General features: G+C 39.1%; 1 protein-coding gene across 5 annotated transcripts in view; it reads left to right on the top strand.

The window, feature by feature from the left end:
• Window positions 1-20,199, top strand: part of DYM (dymeclin) — a 257,018-nt gene that overhangs the window by 212,603 nt on the left and 24,216 nt on the right. For all 5 annotated transcript variants that reach the window (XM_036230028.1, XM_036230032.1, XM_036230030.1 and 2 more), the window contains one exon: window positions 673-786. In XM_036230028.1, coding sequence (XP_036085921.1) covers window positions 673-786 — 114 coding nt within the window. The remainder of the gene's footprint in view (window positions 1-672; window positions 787-20,199) is intronic.

The following is a 20,199-nucleotide window of genomic DNA, read 5'->3' as shown; positions in this document are numbered from 1 at the left end:
AGTCATCTTGATTTATTAAAACTGTGATTTTTAAATGATTCGTGAAAATATGACATTCTTTTAGTGTTTTGTGACACATATTAAAGGACAGTATTATTTCCAGAATGCTACGTGTTGGCATCTTGATACAGAGTTCAGGCTGTGCTGTGACATGAGACAAAGTAATTACAGTTTGCTGTTGATTGTTCCTGGTGACCAAGAATAAAAGTGATGTGGGAAAATTAAATTAATAAATAATACCCCAAACATCATTTTAGCCATTAGGTTCAAATTGTTATTAAGCCTTTTTTATTTTAAAGAGTTGCTATTAAGCCTTGATATTGATAGGTCTTAAGCTGTAGCTTTCTCTCCCCACCTTCTGATGGGTGCTGCTCCCTAAATGAAATATACATGCAAGGTAAGGCAGCACAAGAAAGTGCAGAATTCAGGAGCCTACTTAATTATCCATTATCACAGAATGGATAAGCAGCCCAGAATATTCAGGGTTTGGCTCTGATTCAGCCTTTCAAACCCTTTACAGAGAGGATTGCACTTAGGTGGGCTAGTGAATTAAAAGCCAGGTCACTGTAAGAAGTGGAATCATGACAGTTTGCCTACTATGTGAGAAAGGCATCTACTGAAAATATGTCTCGTACATCTACTTGTTTAAAAAAATGATGCTTTACATTCCAGGTGATCACCTTCTTTAGCTCGAGGTTGCTACAAGCTGGAGCTGAGCTCTCAGTGGAACGGGTCCTGGAAATCATCAAGCAAGGAGTTGTTGCATTGCCCAAAGACAGGCTGAAGGTAAGACTGGCAAACGAGCACGTACTGTTGGATAATTTGATGTAAATATTAGTGTCTGAACAGGCCCTCTTCAGAATCATACCACTTACCCAGTACTTGTGCTGGAAAAGGCTCTTTAAATACTGCCTACCCTGCCGTATATCGATACTGTGGCGAAGAAGTGTTCCCACAATTCTCCCAAAAGTAAATAGCAAAAGAACTAATATCTTCGTATCACTGCATATCCTGTGAGTAACCACTATGAGTAATTTATATAAAGGAGCATCTTACTTTTTAACCCAGTGAAATAAATTCACCCTTGTAAGTATCGTCAGGAGTTGAAGGGAAGGCAGAGGTAGGGATGACGACAACTACAGCAGTGGCTGACCCGTAGTGTTCGCTCAGTGCTACGTGGGGCTCTAGGTGTCTTACGTGTATTAACTCACTTGACCGTCACAGCAGCCCTTTAAGGTAGGTCGCGTTATCATCCTGATTTTCCAGATGAGGAAACTGATACACAGAAAAGGTAAGTAACTTACCCAAAGCCATGCAGCTAGAAAACTGGGAGATTCACATCCAGACACTCGGGCTCCAAAGCCCACGGCTCATAGCCAGCACGCTATTTGCAGTATGTCTGGGTATATCTATGGAAAGAGCAGCATTTTGTGAAAGAAGTTAGGGGAAATATTGTATTTTAAGAAGGCATTTAGGTTTTGCTTTTTAGATGTGTTCCTGAAGTGATCTCCTGATATAAAACTCATACTTTAAGATTAATTTTACCATAGGAAAAAAATGTAAAGGTCACAGATTGGGGATGCATGAAAATACAGCAGTGTAGCATATTTTTACTTTAATAGTCCATTTAAATTTTTTCCTACGTTACCTTCTAAATGTTTTAAAGTGCTCAATCCTAAATTAACAACTTAGTCATAGTGAATGTTTGGCCTTCTTTGTAGTGTTTTATCACAACTAACTTCTGTTCCAAAGCTACTGTTTGGGGGGCTGTGTTTTTCAGCACTATCACTAGAACCACTGCTTAATGAACGCTTGAGAGATATTGTTATAGGACATGAAAATATTTTCAGTTCTAATAACAGAGTTTGTAAAACAACAGCACATTAGTCATCGTAACCACTTACAGAAGTTCCACATCAACAGCGGGAGGCTCACGCCGAGCTGAGCAAAGACGGCAGGTGGTTCTGTTTATCAGCTAAAATGGCACCACCGTGTGGCAACAGCACAGAAACTAATCCCAGTGAACCAGGCGCTCCAGTTTTATCCCCGACAATTCTTTAAATGTAGGGAATTCATATTATTTCCGTTCTGACATTAAGTATATTTTCAGGGGGTTTTTGCCCTGTTTCAAGTTTATCTGAATTATGCCATATGAACCAGTACAAAAATCCATAAAGATTAGAGTGGCAGTTCACAGAAAGTGATGGACCTTGGCATCTAAGCTAAGTCGAGAAAGAAGTAGAACTATGAGGAGCTTGGCTGTAAGAAAAGGATCACACAGAAGAGCCTGGGGAAGGGGAGTTTTAATGCCATCAGAGAACCAGCATAGTGGAAGATTGTGGCTAGAAAGCATTATATTAAGACCGAAGATGTCAAAAGTAGATCAGATCTCAGTGATAACATGGTCTCGGTTTGGCCACGGGGGACTGAAGTGATATGGATGTGAATGAAAGGCAGTATGATTATGCCAGTTAATGAGCCAGAAGCCAAGGTCGTTCACGTGGACCTCATAGTCACTCAGGATGCTAAGCCGTGAGGTGGAGAGAAAGACTGAGCCGAATGGTGCAGTAAATGGGAAAGCAGCTGAGAAGTCAGTAGGTGACAGCTACACGGGGGAGAGGAAGCTGGTGCCAACCTCACAGGAGCAGGGATTTTGCTTAAGAGTAGAGAATAAGAGGAGTGACAGCCAGGGAACAAAGAATGAGTAGCTTCCATTTTCACAGGCTCCAGGGGAGCTGGAGTCCTGAGAGAAGGGCCAGATCTCAGTCGAAGTATAAGGAAAAATTCAGCACAGGGACTGAGAAGGTAGGGATGCTTGATAGCCATGAAATAGAGGTTCAAAAAGGCACTATGGGTATGGAAGCAAGGGAAGACCAGGATGTTGGACCAGGGGAGAGAGCACAAAGCAGCATGGGGACAAAAGTACTGGAGAAGACGCCGACTGGAGGGGCTTACATTTGAGCAGTGACCAGCGATGATGAGGACACAGGACATGTTAGGTTTAAGCTTGCCACAAGGTTCCATCGGCAGTAAATCTTGGGCACATCAGTGATCAAAGGTCCCTTCCCTCACAGGGCTCACAGTCTAGCAGGAGGAGGCCAACAATGAGCAGTGAGCATAACATAACAACAGAAAGATCTGATGTACTAGAAAGTGAGAAGTGCTCTGCAGAATAGAAGACAGCAGGTTAAGGGGTTCGGGAGTATCGGCGAGGCTGTGGTGGGAGAAAGTTGTAGAATTGCAAAGATTGAGCTAAGCAACACTTAGCAAAGATAAAAAGAAGGTGAGAGAGTTAACCATGTAGATTCAGAGAGTCCCAAGCAGCAAGAACAACTACCGAAAAGCTCTTAAGCCAGGAGGATGCCTGGCATGTTGAAGAAATAACAGGGAGACGACCAAAGTGGCTAAAGCTACGTGAACAAGGGGGAGAGTTGTAGGAGGTGAACAAAGATGACTCGGGGTGAGGCGGTGCAGTGCAAAATTTTGAGAAGAGACGTGTCATGATGTGGTTTATATTTTAATGGGATCATTCTGGCTGCTGTGCTGAGACTAGACTATAGGGAGACAATGAAAGCAGAGATGCCAGTTAAAAGATGATTGCTTTACTTGGACCACAGTGGCAAGGTGGAAGTGCCAATAGAATTAATCCAAGAAATTGTCTGGTGGGCAGAGGAGAGCACTTAGGCCTCTTAGGAGACCATAGCAGTCAGCACTGCTTACAAGAGCTCCAAGGAATGGTGGCTAGAACACAGGTTCTGACAGACCGCTTAGAGAACTTTGAGATGTTGGTTGTCCGAGTCTGTCATGGTTAGAAGCCTGGCTCATCTGTGCTTAATGCCATGTGGCTCATCAGTGCTTGTGGGTCAGTATGCTGTCTGTGCTAAACAATTCAGAGCAGATTTTCAGATGCCACACTGTAAGACAATCTGGAAAACTTTCAGAGAATCACCAGAATTGTGAAAGAACACAGGGAGTGATTAGAGAAAATCACACTCTCGTTATTAGCCTTAAGAAGACAAAATTCGAGCAGAAAAGACTTGTCTTCAAATACTGGAAGAATTGTTTATGAAGCAAATTTGGGCATGTTTCTCGTGGTCTGAAGAGTAGGACCAATGGGTAGAAGCTACGTACAAGGACCTGCATTTCAGTCCCGTATAAGGAAGAACTTTCTAACAGATTTTCGGAATTATTTAGTGGTGGAATAGGCAACTTTTGGGAAGTGATGCATTCATTCTCACTAGATAGAGATGTTAGGGGAATAGGCTAATGGCCACTTGGCAGGGGGGCAAACAGGCTCCATCTTGGATGCAGCTCTTATCTCTTCTTACAATAGCCAAGATAATGGAAGCAACTTAAATGCCCATCAGTGGGTGACTGGATAAAGAAGATGTGGGAGTGTGTGTGTGCGCGCGTGTGTGTGTATGTGTGTACATACAAACACACAGTGGAATATTACTCGGCCATAAAAAATAAAATACTTCCCATTTGCAACATCATGGATGGAACTAGAGGATATTATACTAAGTGGAATGTCAGCCAGAGACAGACAGACACCATATGATCTCATTTATATGTGGAATTTAAAGCAAAATAAACAAACAAAATAGAAACAAACTCACAGATACAGAGAACAAATGATGATTGCCAGATGGGAGCAAGACTTTGCTAATATCCTGTTTCTCAGACTTTTTTGCCCACTGACTTTTTCATCCATCAGTGGCTCTTACCTACATAATGACTACTGTTGTAGTTACCTAATGACAATTTGTATTCTATTCTATAGATTTTCATTCAATACTGTCATCTGTTTTATTGTTCAGATTGTGCTAGCTTTGGCTAACAGGAGCCTCTCCGGGTTGGTTTCTGTGTCCTTTGATGTCTTCGACATGCCTGCATCTCGTTTTGAGTACTTCTTTATTTTTTGGTGCTTCCAAATGCTCCAGACTCTGGGATATTTTTCTTACCAAAACCCTGGAATCAACCACTTCTCCAGTGAGCCCTAATTCCTTTTTTCTTTCTCTTTTCCTTCTCTTTTCTTTTGTTAATAAACGTATTCAGAAACAAGACCTAACCTACGCCCTAGCCCGCCTTCCACTCGCCGGTCCTTTCCTCCTGTCCTTTCTCTTCTGTGAAGCGAATGCTTCTTCACTCTGCTGTCATACCTAAGTACTTTTCTTTTATGTCTATCTCTACCCTGTAATAAACCTAAGCTCCTTTCTTTTGGCTTACCTCTCACTAATTGTGTCCTTAGTCCATTTTTTCTACTTGCCCCAATCCCAGACTTTATTTTCTAATTCCTTTAGTGAATGCCTCTGGCCTGAGAGCCCCTCCATGTACCACAGCAGGTACTGCAAGTTAATTTTGTAGTTCATTATACTACTTACCTTAAAACAAAATCAATTACAGTGTACGGCTATATGTTTGAATGTTAATATGTTCTTCATTTATTATACTGTGTTCAGAAAAAAATGTCCTCTCTATTTGCGATTGTAACATGTAAATGAAAATATAGATTTTGTTTTTCAGGATTATGGCTAAATAAAAAGAGAGATTAATTGGTCTGTGGGAGATCCCAGGCCAGTTAACTCTTATTGAGACCAAAGTCATAGATAAATCTGATAAGTGGGCCATTTAATTTTGTTCTGATACATAGTAAGGAACTGTACTCCTGATGCCAACTTACCATTTCACTCTATGGTTGCAAGAGGGGCAGATGATAGAGAATGGATGATTCAGTTAAAAAAGAAAGCAAGCCACCCCCAGAACCAGAAAAGAAACTAAATTTATATTTATTCACAGATGGTTAGTCATCCTTAGTTGGTTTAAATGATAGCACATTATTACCACAGATGTTACTAGGGAAAAAAGGCTGTTTATAATCAAGCCTTATCTCAATTATTTTAATCATCTTTTTGGATTGAGTGTTTATAATAAAACGAATCACTTAAACCTCTAGAGTTTAATTCACAGAATACTGTTGTATCTAAAGTTGATTGAAAATTCAAGCTGTGTGTTGAATAATATTTGTTTTATACCACACGACAGCGCGTTATAGTCTTTTGGGCGGTTCACTAATATATACTGATCAAATAATTGTGGGGTATGTAATAATAGCTTTGTATGCAAGATTGATGTAAAAGAGGTTGTTTCAAATTGGAAATTCTGTTTTAGTAAGCTCTTTATGAGTAGTGCGTAGAATAGTGTATGCTTACTGATCTGTTCTTTCTTAAAATATAAATTAAACATTAGGAAAATTCAGAGTTCTTTCCAGCCACCTTTTGGGTTGTTAAGAGGAGCACAACACTTGTTGCTTGTGAGAAATTAACCAGCTAATGTCAACTGAAGAAGAGAAACCAAAAAGTTTTGAAGTTTCCCTTGCATTATAAAACAAAGCCAAATTTGTAGAAGAAGTATTTTTCCAATTTTGGGCAAGTAAACATTAAGATCTAGAAGCCCATGGCATAGTAATTGACTTTCAACCAAATAAAATATTTTTCAATCAAATGTTATTTGACATAGCCTTCTAAAATATTTGTGTAATATCCTGTGTGGGAATATATACTCTTTGGATAAATCTGTCTATATAATTAAACAACTTGGCTGTTCAGAGTAAATAGTATTAATGTCACTCTAAACATCCTCTTCTTACTGGTATTCCGTGAAGTCTGGGAAAGGCAATACCAGGTAATTAGCTTTTTCGGACTGCCCTGCACAAACAAACGTAAAGAGCAGGCCCTGAAATCCTAAAGTTGCTTATTTCTCCTTTAGGGTTTGGAAGGAAATACATAAAGTTAGTGTGCCCTCTGGGAGCTGAGTTCGAAGCCACGGCTCAAAGTTCTCACTGTGTGCGTGCTCAGCAGGACGTGTTCCTGGCTCCCATGTTACTTCCTAGCGAGCAACTCGGGTGTCATCCCGATGGGTCAGAATCCATCCAGGTTTTTGCAGGTTCTCATACCCCTGCCACACCGCCCTACGTAATCATACTTGATAATGTGAAGTTTCCAGGTTCCCTCTTTTTTTCGATTTAGCGAATCTGTAATTCGAAGATTAAAAATTTTATCATATCTAGTGTTTAAAAATTAGGTCATGTTTTTCCAAGGGGAATTGAGCAGAAGATAACTTCTTTTTTAGTATAAATAGGAAACTATGGAATAGTATAAATTTCTCACATTAATGGAGTTTTTCATTTCATTGCATTAAGACATTTGATAAATCATAGGAATTAAAACTGGTTTTCCACTTTCACACTAAATGATTTTTAAAGCCTTTATTTTATATTCACATTTTAGAATACTTTCACTGTTGTTAATTGTTTAAAGAGAAATATGGTGTGTTAACTGAAATTTCAAGAATTTTTTCATAGCTTCTTAATATTGACTTGTTTTAAAAAAAACTTCCCGCTTTCTTCTTCTGGGAGTCTCTCCCTGTCTCCACCCCAAGTGCCTTTTATTTCTCCATCAGTTTTCTATCTCCAGAGCAGATTCCCGAGTGCCACTCTCGTGTGCCCGCCTGCTGTGGAATGGCCCCACCTCAGAGCCCCGCAGGAACCGGCCCTCGGCAAGTTCACAGTCACAGACTCTGTGCCCTTGCATGTCTTCCCACCTCACGGATTTCTACCCACGGAAATATGACTAGCCAGCATCCTCCCTTTAACCCAGAAGTATCTACGTTACACTCTACGTTCTGTGAATTCTTATTTCCCAAGTCTCTCCTGTCCCTCCTCATTGCCACTGTCCCATTTTGCTTCTCTGCATCTCACACCATCTATTACCAGAGCCAACTAACTGGTGTTCCCACTTCCGTGTTTTTTTTCATCCTGAGCCCAGTTGTCCAAATCATGGTTTCCAGTGACCCAGGGAATGGCAAGCCGTGAGGCCTGCTCTGGAAAGTGTCGATACATTTCCATTGAAAAGGAAACATTCATCTGTGCGACTTTATCTTTAAGTTTCTGCTATTGATTTTGATAGAATTACTTTCTTTGGCATAGGCAGAAATTTGTGATTCATAAAATTTCCTAAAAAGAGAATCTGCTATGGTGGTTAAGAAATAGAACCGTTACTCATCTGTCCCAATCTTGACTTTTCTAATAAGTTGACCCTATGAAAGTTATTAAGATTGTTTCGTTGCTTCTATAGTTAATGACTGTCCAAGTCATTTACTACAATCCTTACAAAGTATTTTGTAATGAACTTTATGCCAAAAAATAATGTCTCCCAGATAGTTACAAAATTATTTATATTTAATGGTGATAAGTGAAGAATGACTTATTTCTGATAAAAGGAATGACTAAAAATTATAATAATTTGTTCTATGGATTCCGCTTATTTTATTAGTATTCTCAAGTCAGCTTTTCTACATAGACTTTTTTTTTTAAGCAGAAGAATAGGAAAACTAAATAATAGTGTTTGCTTCCTGTGATTTTTTTTGAAAAGATGTTCTTAATTAAAATTTTTAAGGTGATACAAGCTTTAAAAAAAAAAAGTCTTATGTCTTAAACACTGATATAATTTCCTACACACGGCAAATTAGTCATGTTGGAGAACAATACTGATTTCTTCATGATGGCTTTCATTTCTGGGGCAAGTTGGAAGGGGCAGTGATTGGCACATAAATAATCATACCGAAGATGCTGGTGAGCATCTGGCCCTAGCAGTTGAAGTTTCTTTGTCCTGCATGTATTGGCTTTAGAGGACTTGAGGCCCTGGAACCCTAGCGTGGTTCTATGAAGAACGCGAACACTTACTGCTTCGCAGTGAGCTTGAGATAATCAGCTAACGTAACAGGTTTGGTTTCCTGGCAGTTCCGCACATCCAGGTCCTTTACCGTGTCCTCGCCTGGGAGCTCTGAGGGCTGCGGGAAGTGCCACAGACGCTGCACACTGGTTGGTAGGGACCTCATCTGTTTCGAAAATTTAGAAGTAATGTTATGGTCTTTAATGCAAGCACAGCTTAAAATATGAATTCAAATAGATATTTCAGGAGATTTCCTAATCTCTGATTAATAAAATGCCAATTGCTAGATTGTGAGTATCACTACCAGTATGCCTCTCTTTAGAAAACCTAATATAAACCCCAACATTAAGAAATGAAAGATTATAGGCTAATTATTTGTGTCCGGAAAGGATCTTTGCTCATCAAAAAGATTTTTCACATGCTCTTTCAAATAGAAGTGACTTTGTTGCATTTCAAATAGGAAAGAGTTGTTTAAAACACGTAAAGTCACCTTTTCTATAAACATTAGGTAAGTTGGCACCAAATTATATTGTTGCTCACTAGCTTTACACTGAGATTAGAAGGAACATGTTTTACATCCATTTTCAGAAGTATATTGAGTCATAAGAATAATAACTTGCTCATAGTCATGTATCATGTCTAGAATGTAGTCAAGGTTCTATCTATTAATAAAGCCCCTCTTTTTTTTACTTTTTAAATTTTTAATGATATATATATAAATGACTACATAAACTATAGAGATCCACTTTAAAGAGTAATTATAAAGTGAGTATCCTTGCCATCACCATTGAGATCAAAAAATGGAATGTTGCCAACAGCCCAGAAGTCCCTAGAAATAAACACTGTCGTGACTTTGGAGGCGACAGTCTTATTCTTGATAATTTTACCATCTGTGTATATGTTCCCAAACAATATGGTTTCCTGTTTTTGAACTTTTTATAAATGGAATCATGCAATTTATTTTCCTTTGCACCTTTCTTCTTTTGCTCAACGTTGTAAATAAGAGGCGTCGATGTTGTTACATGAAGTTTGTTCCTTTCCACTGATGTATTAATATTATATTAATTACTATTACAAGTCCACGGTTTATCCTTTCTGCTATTGGCAGACATTCAGATTATTTCCAATTTTAAGCTACTTATATATAAATACAAATATATATATTTTAATCTCATTTAATTTTAAATTCCGTGCTGTATTTTCTATGTTTGTATCTGGCATGATACACAACCTTGCACAGAATAGCTTACTCATTAAGTATTATTGAATGAGTCCATACAGCGTGATTGAAAATCAGTTTGAGAATACCCGCTTCTAGGTGTTGTGAACTAAGACCCTACCAGACGATACGCCCTACAGAAACGACCATAAAACCTGGACACGTTGTACCAAACGCAACTGTATTTAAAGCACTAGAGAGTGAATAGAAGCAAACAGACTCTGGCAGGGAGTTCATGCTCATTTAGAGATAGAAAGATAGGAAGCTATATAAGTAAGTTTCAAATTTATGATGTTAGCCTGGGGCTCAACACAGTCCCTGTAGTTTACTGCATGTGATGAGGGGCTCACATGGAAAAAAACTTAGTTTTTCTGGCCAGGGGAATCCTAGTAGGGAAGCTGGGAAAGTATGAGTGCTAAAGAGCATAGAGGAATCCCAAAAGGGAAAGAGCCAGAGGGAGAATCCCCAAACAATGTCTGTCTGCATCTGTGAGTGCTCCCTGAACCATATGTAGGAAACAGACTCAGCAGCTCAGCCTAAGATCAAAAGTCTGAACTTAGACCAGACTTACCACTCTGTAGATAAGAGTGAACAAGACATAGGAAGGCTCTGGTAGAGAGTGTACTTTCACTCGGAGGATAGGAAATAGCAAACTTACCTCCCGTCTCTAAGGCTTTTAACCCGGGACTAATTGCAGTCTATGGCACACACCACAGAGATGGGACACGTGGGGAAAGTTGTAGCCTTTCTGGCTTGGAGAACCAGAAAAGAGCAACTGAGAATCCATGAACTCTGAAAATAGTAGAGGAATTCCAGAAGAGAAAGAGAGAAGTGGATCCCTAAACTCTGTCTTACCCATACCTCTGACTAAACCTTGACCCACACATCTGTAGACCAGACTTTAAACAGCCCAGCTAAGGACAAAGGATCTGAACAGAGACCAGAGCTGCTACACAAAATACAGAGTCTGCAGTTCAAGCCCAGACAAGAATCTCCACAACTTAATATTATTCAGGATGCAATCCAAAATTTCCCGACATCCAAGGCACCAAGAAAATGGAACACGTTCTCTACATAAAAGAAAATCAATTGAGTTCAACCCCAAGATGAACCAGATGTTGGAACTAACAGACAAGGATCTTAAAGCAGTTACTTTAACTTTCCTGAATGTTTTCATTGCATGAAACATGTTTTCAATGCATGAAACATGTTTTCAATGCATGAAAATCTCAGCACAGAAACGAGAAGCCTTAGCTGAGAAATAGAAACAATAAAAAAGAACCAAATGGAAAAAAGACAGAAATTTGCAGATATGAGATGCTAACACCAAGCACAATAAACACACAGAATCCCACGTCAAGGCACACCGTTGTTAAAAGTGTTGAAAGCCAGTGGCGAAGACCAAGAGAAAAATGGCATAGTACATGCGGGAGAACAACGATCCAATTAACATTTCACTTCTTATTAAAAACCATAGAGTCTGGAAGAGAATGAAATAAAATCCTTAAAATACTGGGAGTGGGAAACAATTGGCAACCCAGAATTCTATAGCCAATGAAAAGATTATTCAAGAATGAAAACGAAATAAAGACATTATCAGGTAAAAGAAAACTAAAAGAACTTGTTGCCAGCACACTTACATTATTGAAAATGTTAAGGAAGTTCTTTGGGCTGAATGCAAATGATACCAGATGGAAAAGCCAATTTTCATAAAAGAATGAATATTTACCAAATACGATAAATATCTGCGTAAATTCCAACTATAGTGTAAAGGATAGGAGAGGATGGATGATATGGTCCTGTACGATGTTCTATATTTTCCATGAAGTAGTAAATTATTATCTGTAAGTTGACTGAAAGGTAAAGAGGTATATTGTAATCTCTGGGGTAGCCACTTTAAAAATAATTCAAAAATGAATAGCTAAAGAGCCAAGAGGAAAAATAGAAACCTGAAAAATATTCAGATAATCCCTGTAAGGCAGGAAAGGAGAAACAAAGGAACAAAACATAGAGGATTCAAATAGAAAACAAAAAATAAGATGGTAGACCCAAACCTAACAATATCAATAATTTAATTAAATGTTAATGCACAAACACTTATTAAAAGGCAGGCATTGTCTGAATGGATAAAATAAGACCCAACTATACACTTCCTACAAAGGATGTGCTGTAAATATCAAAACATACGTAGGTTGAAACTAAATGACAGAAGGAAAAAGAGGGTTCAGGTAAACAGTAATCATAAGAAGGTTAAAGTGGCTATATTAATATCAGATAATACAGATTTCACAACAAAGCCTTAGATGAATAGGGATACTTCATAATGATCAAAAGGACAATTCAGTAGGAAGATTTAATAATTGTAAATGTTTTAATAGCTTTACAGAGCTTCAGAATCATGAAGCAAAAAATTCAAAGAAATAGCTTTGCTATCATTGCTGCAGATCTTAACATCCCTCTCTTAGCATTTAGTAGAACAACTAGACAAAGAATCAGCAAAGACATAGGAGATCTGAAAAATATTTGGTTGATAGTCATAGAACATATCGCCTAAAAACGTCAGTATTCACATTCTGTTTGAATGCACATGGCACATTTACCAAAATAGAGCATCTTCTGAGCCATTAGAACAAGTCTCAATAATTTTAAAAATAGTAGAATCATTAAAGTTAAATTAGGTGATTAGAAATCAATAAAATGCTAGAAAAGGCAAAATTGTGACTGAAAGCGGATTAGTGGTTTCTTGAGCCAAAGGGGACAGGACAGGGAGCCAAGTGCAGACAGGCAAGAGGGGGCTTCTTAGAGTGAAGGAACTAGTCTGTGTCTCAATTGTATACAAATAACAAAATTTATCAAATTGAACAATAAAATTGGTTAATTTTGTTGTACAATAATCACAATAGGTGAAAAAGAAGGAAACATTTTAGTGTGGTTATTTTCATGTAACAAATGCCAGAGTTCAGTTTAAAAATATAATCAGAAACCAGAAAAACATCGCCAAAAGGGAAAAGAAAAAAAGTACCTTTGTGAAACTCCCCTGTTATGCCGGGTACCATATGTTTCACTACTTGAGAAGGTTAATTTATAGTTAGATCACTTAAAGAGTTCAGATTTTGGAAAAAAGAGTTCTGTAAACTAAGCTCCTAACAGGTGACTTAAGAGCATTCTTCCTCCATGTTCCTCCTCACACAGAACGAGTGCTTGTGACAGAGTAAAAGCTATATAGTGCCCACCCTCAAAAACCAAGCTACTTTAGGTTGAATGAAAAAAAGATTTTCCATCTAAGCACATTATCTGTCAAAAGTTATTAGGACCAGCAGCGATGGTGTGTTCTGTGGCGTCCATAGCCGGCTGGTGACTCTTCCAGGGAGAATTCTGGGAGTAATGATGAAATCATACTTACGCAATTTCTCCAGAAGTTGTTTTAAAGCAGAAAATGTACAATTCACTTCTTCCCACGTCTTCAGGATGTGAACATTCTGCACTTTATATTGTTACTGCATTTTTATATATAATTCTTCATATAAAAAGTAAAATGGCTCCAGAAAAAGTATTTCGTGTGGCCAATTGTCTAAAAACCTAGACAACACAGTGCTTGCTGTTATGTTGGACCTGTGAATTGCTTCAACAATTACAATAGTATGGTTTACCAAAACATATTTCAGTAGTTTACTTTTAGCATAATCTCTGTAGCATGGCAAGTAAACCAAAAGTAGGAAATAATCTATAGTGTCATCTAGAACTATAAAGGCATGGCATTTTTTCTTTAATGTGTCTTCCAGACTCAAAAACATTATAATACTTGTTTGCAACGATGTTTATATTTATACATATATGTGTACATATTCGCCCATCCAAATGTAGACACACACACATGCACACGCACACAGAAAGATTATTCCCCAAAATGAAAATATTTACTTACTTTGAGTAGTAAGATTAGAATGGGTTGGGTTGGTTTGTTTGCTTGTTTGCTTTGCTTTCGCAAAATTTACTTTAATATTATTCTGCTTCTACAGTAACAGGGTGCTCTTGCTAACACATTTCTGCCATTGCTCAATCAAAATGGAGGGTAAACAGTACCACAGCCTCAACATAGGAAAATGTGTTAGCAAGCTTTTAAGCGTCTGGGGTTTAAACTCTTCCCATGTTATATCAGATCTTTACTGTAAACTAGTCAGAATGTTTCCCAGCAGAGAATAATAATTATGTCTTCCACTGGAAAGAGCACTCCATAAAACTTTTTTTTACATATAAAACAGAGTAAACATTCTTTTGATCCCTCTACTTCCCCACCTCAAAACTTAAACTACTATTCCTTGTTTCCAAGACTCACAGTAGTAAATGTTTTGAATTCTCAATGTTGGAAAAATTCTGACATTTTATAGCATTACCCACTACCCCCATCATCAAAACAGGGACGAAGTTTCACACCTACAGTTTGGCTCATCGTACCCATTGCTAGTTTCCCAAGGATCCAGGAATGTGTTTTTCCTTCTGACCCTCCTTGACTGTGTGTTTATCTGCCCTTCACTGACTCTCTGCACCTATGTTTTCTCATCTAAATAATGGTCATATTTACTCACTTTAAACATTTCCGAGTGAATCGGATCCTGAAGAGGGGGTAAGGAATAATGGGAGTGGGAGTGTACCCCACATTCAGGCTTGGCTGCCACTGGCCAGTGTAGCAGTACCTCCTTCCTCAGGAGCCACACACTCGGTTCTCAGATGGGAAAGTACTGGGACTTAAGTTGATTGAAAAGAACCTTGAACAGAGAGGAAAAGCATACTGAAAGAGGAATTTCCCTGGCTCCTCATAATAAGTACCTCAGATTTCTAATTATCCAGATCCTCGGATCATGTGTCCTCACTCATTGTCTAACTATTAAGACCATGCCACCCTTCACCAGGGGTGCAGAAGCTGAAGCTAGGTCTCTGACCTGACCATCTGACGAAAGTCCTGTCTTGTCTGCCTCCCCGCTAGCTCTCTCATCAGAGCTCCAGGAGCCTAGTCCCGTTAGACACCTCAGGCCTTGTCCACAGCAGTCTCCACAATATCGCTCTAAGCCTCCCCCTCCCTTCCTCACTCCCACCTCTAGCCAGCTTCTGAATTTGAGACGGTCTGAAAGCAGCCATATTCAGAAGAAACCAGAAAAGCATTCCAGTTCTCTTGAAACTTAATGTATAAGAAACTCATGTGCTTTGCAGAATATTTACAAGAAACCGTCCTTGAGATTAATTAAAGGCCTCAGATGTGCTTTTGGCCATTAAACTCAGTAGTCATTTGTAGCTCTGTTCTACAAAGCACTGACAATTATCCTTTAAGTAACTCAGTTTTCTTGTTACGAACCAGACTAATCCTTCTACCATAGGTAATGAGCCCCATTTCTAAATTAAACCTTTCCGTTTTTCCAGTTTTGCTTATTTTCTGAGCTTAAAAATACTATGCAGTTATTATATAGGTAGATAATTATAATTTGAAGTGTTTCATAAGCACAGTATTTAGAAATTTCTGTTTTTTCCTCCTGAAAAAAACATAAGCCGTGGAGACCAAAGAGCCTCAGTGTTAAAGTGGCCATCTTTTTCGATTCGCATGGCTGGTCAGAGTGACAACTCAGTTGGCTTTAAAACTACCTAGGGAAAGTCCTTTCCTTTCAGCCTAGTCTCTCTGTTATCAAATTATTTGACCTAAATAAAGCAAAACCCAGTCCTGACGCCCTACAAGCGACTGTACAGACTTCTCTCCCTAGCCTGGGCCTGCAGGCAGCCAAATTCACTGTTACCGAGAATCTAAAATTGACTCAAAGAAAGAATGCATCTTGTGGTCCCAAAACCATGGAATACGAGAAAAAAAATGGATTGATGGTTAAAGAAGCTAAACAGCTCGTTGGCTTTCCCTCTTTCTCTATTTTATACGTTATTCTTGGTGGGCGAAGTGAACATTCTCCCTCTCCGAAAACCCCCAGCATTTCCTCATCGCCGCTGTGACGTGTGCTTGCAAGGGTGAGGCTAATGAGCTCCAGGTTTCCTTAACTGCCAGTCCAAGCCTGCGAGCCTCCGGGAAGCTCACTAGTTTCAGATTTTGTTTTCTTTATTTCTTATAATTAAGGGCCTGAAGCCACTATTTAGGACTTTTCCCCTCCTCCTGCCATCAAGTGTTCATTTGACTATTTTATGTAGGATAATTAATTGTATGTGTTTTCTAAGCAAGCCCAAATTAGATATTTTCAATCTCAAGTTCACCTTTGACAATCATTTACCTGATTTCAGCACACATTTTAAACTATATGCTTTAACCAATTCTGAATTAATATGAAAAGTGTTCTTTAAGTTTTTTTTTTACTTTTAAGCATTAATACAGCATATATGGTCATATTTATGAGATTGCCTTTTAGTTTACTTACATGCAGATATTTATTTCATTTCAAGCTTAAAATGTAAATGATCTTGTGATTAATTTCACTATTTACATTTCAGGTAAACTTGTTTCAGTACTGTGAGGTACTTTCTCTCCTTCCTAACTCCTCACAGATTGACTTTCTGCATTTAACTCTTCTGCATTAGAATATTTATTTTTAGACATTGCATTTCCCCAACTCTAAATCTAAACTGAATGCTGAGGATATTTTGTTTTGGGTTGGATGAGGAGGGATTAAGTTTAAATGATGAAGACCAGTAAATCTACTGCTCTAAAATCATTTTAATAGGCATAAGTTTTCAGCCCTACAGGTTAAAAAGTGCACTATAATGGAAAGGCTCTACGATAGCAGCGTCATTCCTTAAAGGGATACACATGTTTGCGAAGCCCTCTCACTCTCGCTTCAGTGAGCTGTAAATGGAGTCTGGCAGCTGCCCTGCTTGCATGGGGCCGGCTGGCTCAGCGGTGATAAGCAGTAGACAGGCTGGCTCCTTCAAGGAGTCTTTCAGTAAAGTCTGAGCTCTCAACAGTTCTGAGACTCACTGGCCGACTTTCCCCTGTGGACCATTCATTTATCAGGAAATGAAATTGGTTACAGGGTTTCTCACATTGCCAAACCTCACTGACGAAATACAGTTTCTTCCAAAGTTCAGGAGGAGCATTAACTCTTTATTGTTGTCCAGCACTTCACTCCGTGTCTTTCTGGGTCGTGGGAACCCCCATCACCACTGGGGTTTGCGGAGCCCCACAAGGAGAGGGGCAGGGCTGGGGCGGGGAGCGGACCGTGGAGTGGGTCTGGGGGCTTCTTCCGTAAATATAAAAAGGTGACCCTTGGGATGGGATTATTTTTCCATGTTGCTATCTTTATCTTTCAAACTACGGTGTCAGTTTCACAGGACTGATTTTTCCATTTTTAAAAATGAGAGCCTTTAAACATGACATGAATCACCTTATTGGCAGCATAACCCTGTAACTCAGACCAGAGATCATTGTTTAAATTTTGTGAAACTAGAAGGAACAAAACAAAGAGAAGCATGTAGTATGGCATAGAAAATGTTTGGGTAAGTGAAGGGTAAATTATTACAAAGTATATAATCTAGTTCATATGTTTAAGGAGCGGAACTAGGCTAAATTATCTAAAATATTCTGACGTACTGAATCATTTCATTTTATAAAACAAAATCTGACTAGCAGAGCATTCGGCTCTAGGCTGGTCTGGTCAGTGCAGTCTGCAGCTCCAACCTCCTGTGTTTGGAATTAGCAGGCCCAGAGGTAATGCACAACGTGCATGTGGCAGTTATTATGGCCGTGGAAGTGGCTGCTGGCTAATTGATAGCAGTAGCAGCTAGAAACAGCCTTATTTAATTTTCAATAGTCCCTATGACAAGATGCTATAAATGAGGCCCTTTGTAGTCATACCATTATTGCCCTTTCTCTCTGTCATTAAATATGTGCTATTTAATGTATATACTTGATAATATTTAAGAGTGAATTCTTTAGACCCTTTCCCCCCTTCTTTGGAGCTACTTTTTATTCAGCTTTCCGCTCTGATTATTTAGACCCCCAAGTTAGTAAAGAATTACTATCAGCGAGCACTACTTCCCTTGACTTTCGTCGCTCCTATTTGCTAAAAATATGCTTAAAGTCACAAAGCCAAACCGTAGCCTGTGCTGGCTGGCGACTTTGCTCATAATCTGAACCCCAGAGACACACACTGGTTCCATAAAGGGTAAATGAATGAATCATTCTCGCTATTCATTGCTCAGAGATAAGCTTTTATGAACTCGAATTGTATTTTGAGCATTGTGTCCATGGTTTCAGTTGTACCCCAGAATGTTAAACAGCCTGGAGTGGGTGGTTACTTTTAATTAAGAGTGATCTTATTTTTCTCCATTCAGTTCTATTATGTTTGCAGCCCCAGACCATATTTTAGGGAACGAAAGAACAGTCTTTCTTTAAAAATGTGCATTAGAGGAATTTCACCGAGGAAATTACCCAAATAATGTACCTAGTTCTTTTCTTGTTTCTAACAACCTCTGCCATTAAATAAATAGCGGTCTTATCAAATTCATGCATTCAACATTCTTCCTGTTGATACAGAGATGAAAAATAATATCAGGTAGGCCTTATAAACGATATACCTTCATATCTGGCCATCTGTATCCCATCCCTAAGCCACGGGAGCTGGAAATGAAAAATCAGTGAGTATTTTAGTCCTTTGTACATGTTCTCCTCATTCCCTCACATAGCCTCTCATTGTTAACAGTCCCTATTGAAAAAAAAAAAAAAAAACACTAAATTCTATACTGAGGGTTTTTCAGATCAAGATATAATAGTAGACAAGGAACCATGTGGGCTGTCGATTATCATATTTATTTATGGTGTCCCCAGTTCTTAGACCTCTGAGTCCTTGAATAAACATCTCCAACATCCAATGGCTGACATTTCTCTTTTTACAAAGCTCCAATTCGCAGTAGGGATTTTCTTGCCTTTCATTTATTTGTTCAACTAGTCTTGATTCCGCAACTCCTGCCTGTACAGCCCTCTGCTAGAGGCTGTCCTTTAAAGAGCCTTCTTGTATAGGAAGGAGGGCACAGTGTCTTAGATAGCAGTTTCTCTACTCCCTTCCTTTTCGAATGAGGGATCTTAAGTAAATTAGTGGATACAAATGGAAAAGGAAGGAGACAGCTCAGATCCTGAAGGACTTTGCGAGACCTTGATTTCTCGGAGTATGAAAATGAGTAATGGCTCTGGACAGAACGCAGACCCCGAAGCCAGTGCCTGAAGCCCATAAACGGAGAGGCGGGCAGGGTGCTGGAGGGCAGAGAGCGAATCTTGTCTGCCAGCCAAGTTACTTAATCCTCACTGCACTTCAGTTTCTCACCACAAGGGTAGGTCTGTCCCGTAACTCTGCTTATCTACTGAGGTAGCTGGGGGAAGTCAGAAGAGACAGTGGTTGCCAAGGTCCTAGCACAAAGTAAGTTCTCAGAAACTGTTAGCCAATCTTCTTTTCCCACCCACCTGCCAACCTCCCTTTCCTAGATCAAAACTGGGAACTCGGGCTATAAATTCTAAATAGTAAAAATAGGTGACTCGAAGTCTTTGCATCCACTTTACTACTGGGAGAGGGCTGTGAGCCCCTGCCCACTGCCTGATTCTCCTTCCCCAATACAAGAGCTTACCAAGCTTAGCTGTCTGGTTCCCAAGTCTATAATAGGTTAGAAACTAAAATTTAAAGAACTGCTACAAGTGAGTACATTGACAGTGGAGAAATTCGAAGGTCACACATCCCGATATAACAAAGGAAGGAACAGAGAACAACATGTGTTAATATTACGTTTCAGGGTCTTATTAGAGAACTTTTACGTACTATTCATGAAATGGCGTTAGAAGAAGTTGCAAGTCTGTAAAGGTCATGCCCCTGAGGAAAAGTCGGGGCAGTTATAAAACACTGAGCTGATATCATCTCTGTCCTTGGAAAACGTAAGGCCCATCCTCCAGAACAGCCAACGAACGACCTAAGCCCAGAGAAGGCCCGAGCCACTAGTCCTAACTTAGATAAATTCCTGGGTGATTTTATTTAACTGCTTGGTTGGTTTAATGTTTCAGTTTGGAAGGAATCATAGCAAGATTCTTTTAAGTAGTACCTTAAGATACAGTTTGATTTCTAATAATTTACAGTTTAATCCCATTTTCCGTGATCACATCAGTAGCTCTGTCAGGAATAAGTTATCCCATTTAATTCACATATCGATAGCTCCATCTAGAAAGTTCCGTGTTGTGAAGTGAGGCAGAGCCCGGTTGTCTTGCTCTGCAGCTCTGTCGTTTCC

This window comes from Rousettus aegyptiacus, unplaced genomic scaffold, assembly GCF_014176215.1.
Source record: "Rousettus aegyptiacus isolate mRouAeg1 unplaced genomic scaffold, mRouAeg1.p scaffold_m13_p_12, whole genome shotgun sequence".
Classification (NCBI taxonomy): domain Eukaryota; kingdom Metazoa; phylum Chordata; class Mammalia; order Chiroptera; family Pteropodidae; genus Rousettus; species Rousettus aegyptiacus.
The sequence above is the reverse complement of the archived record's forward strand: the minus strand, read 5'-3'. Positions and strand labels throughout refer to the sequence as shown.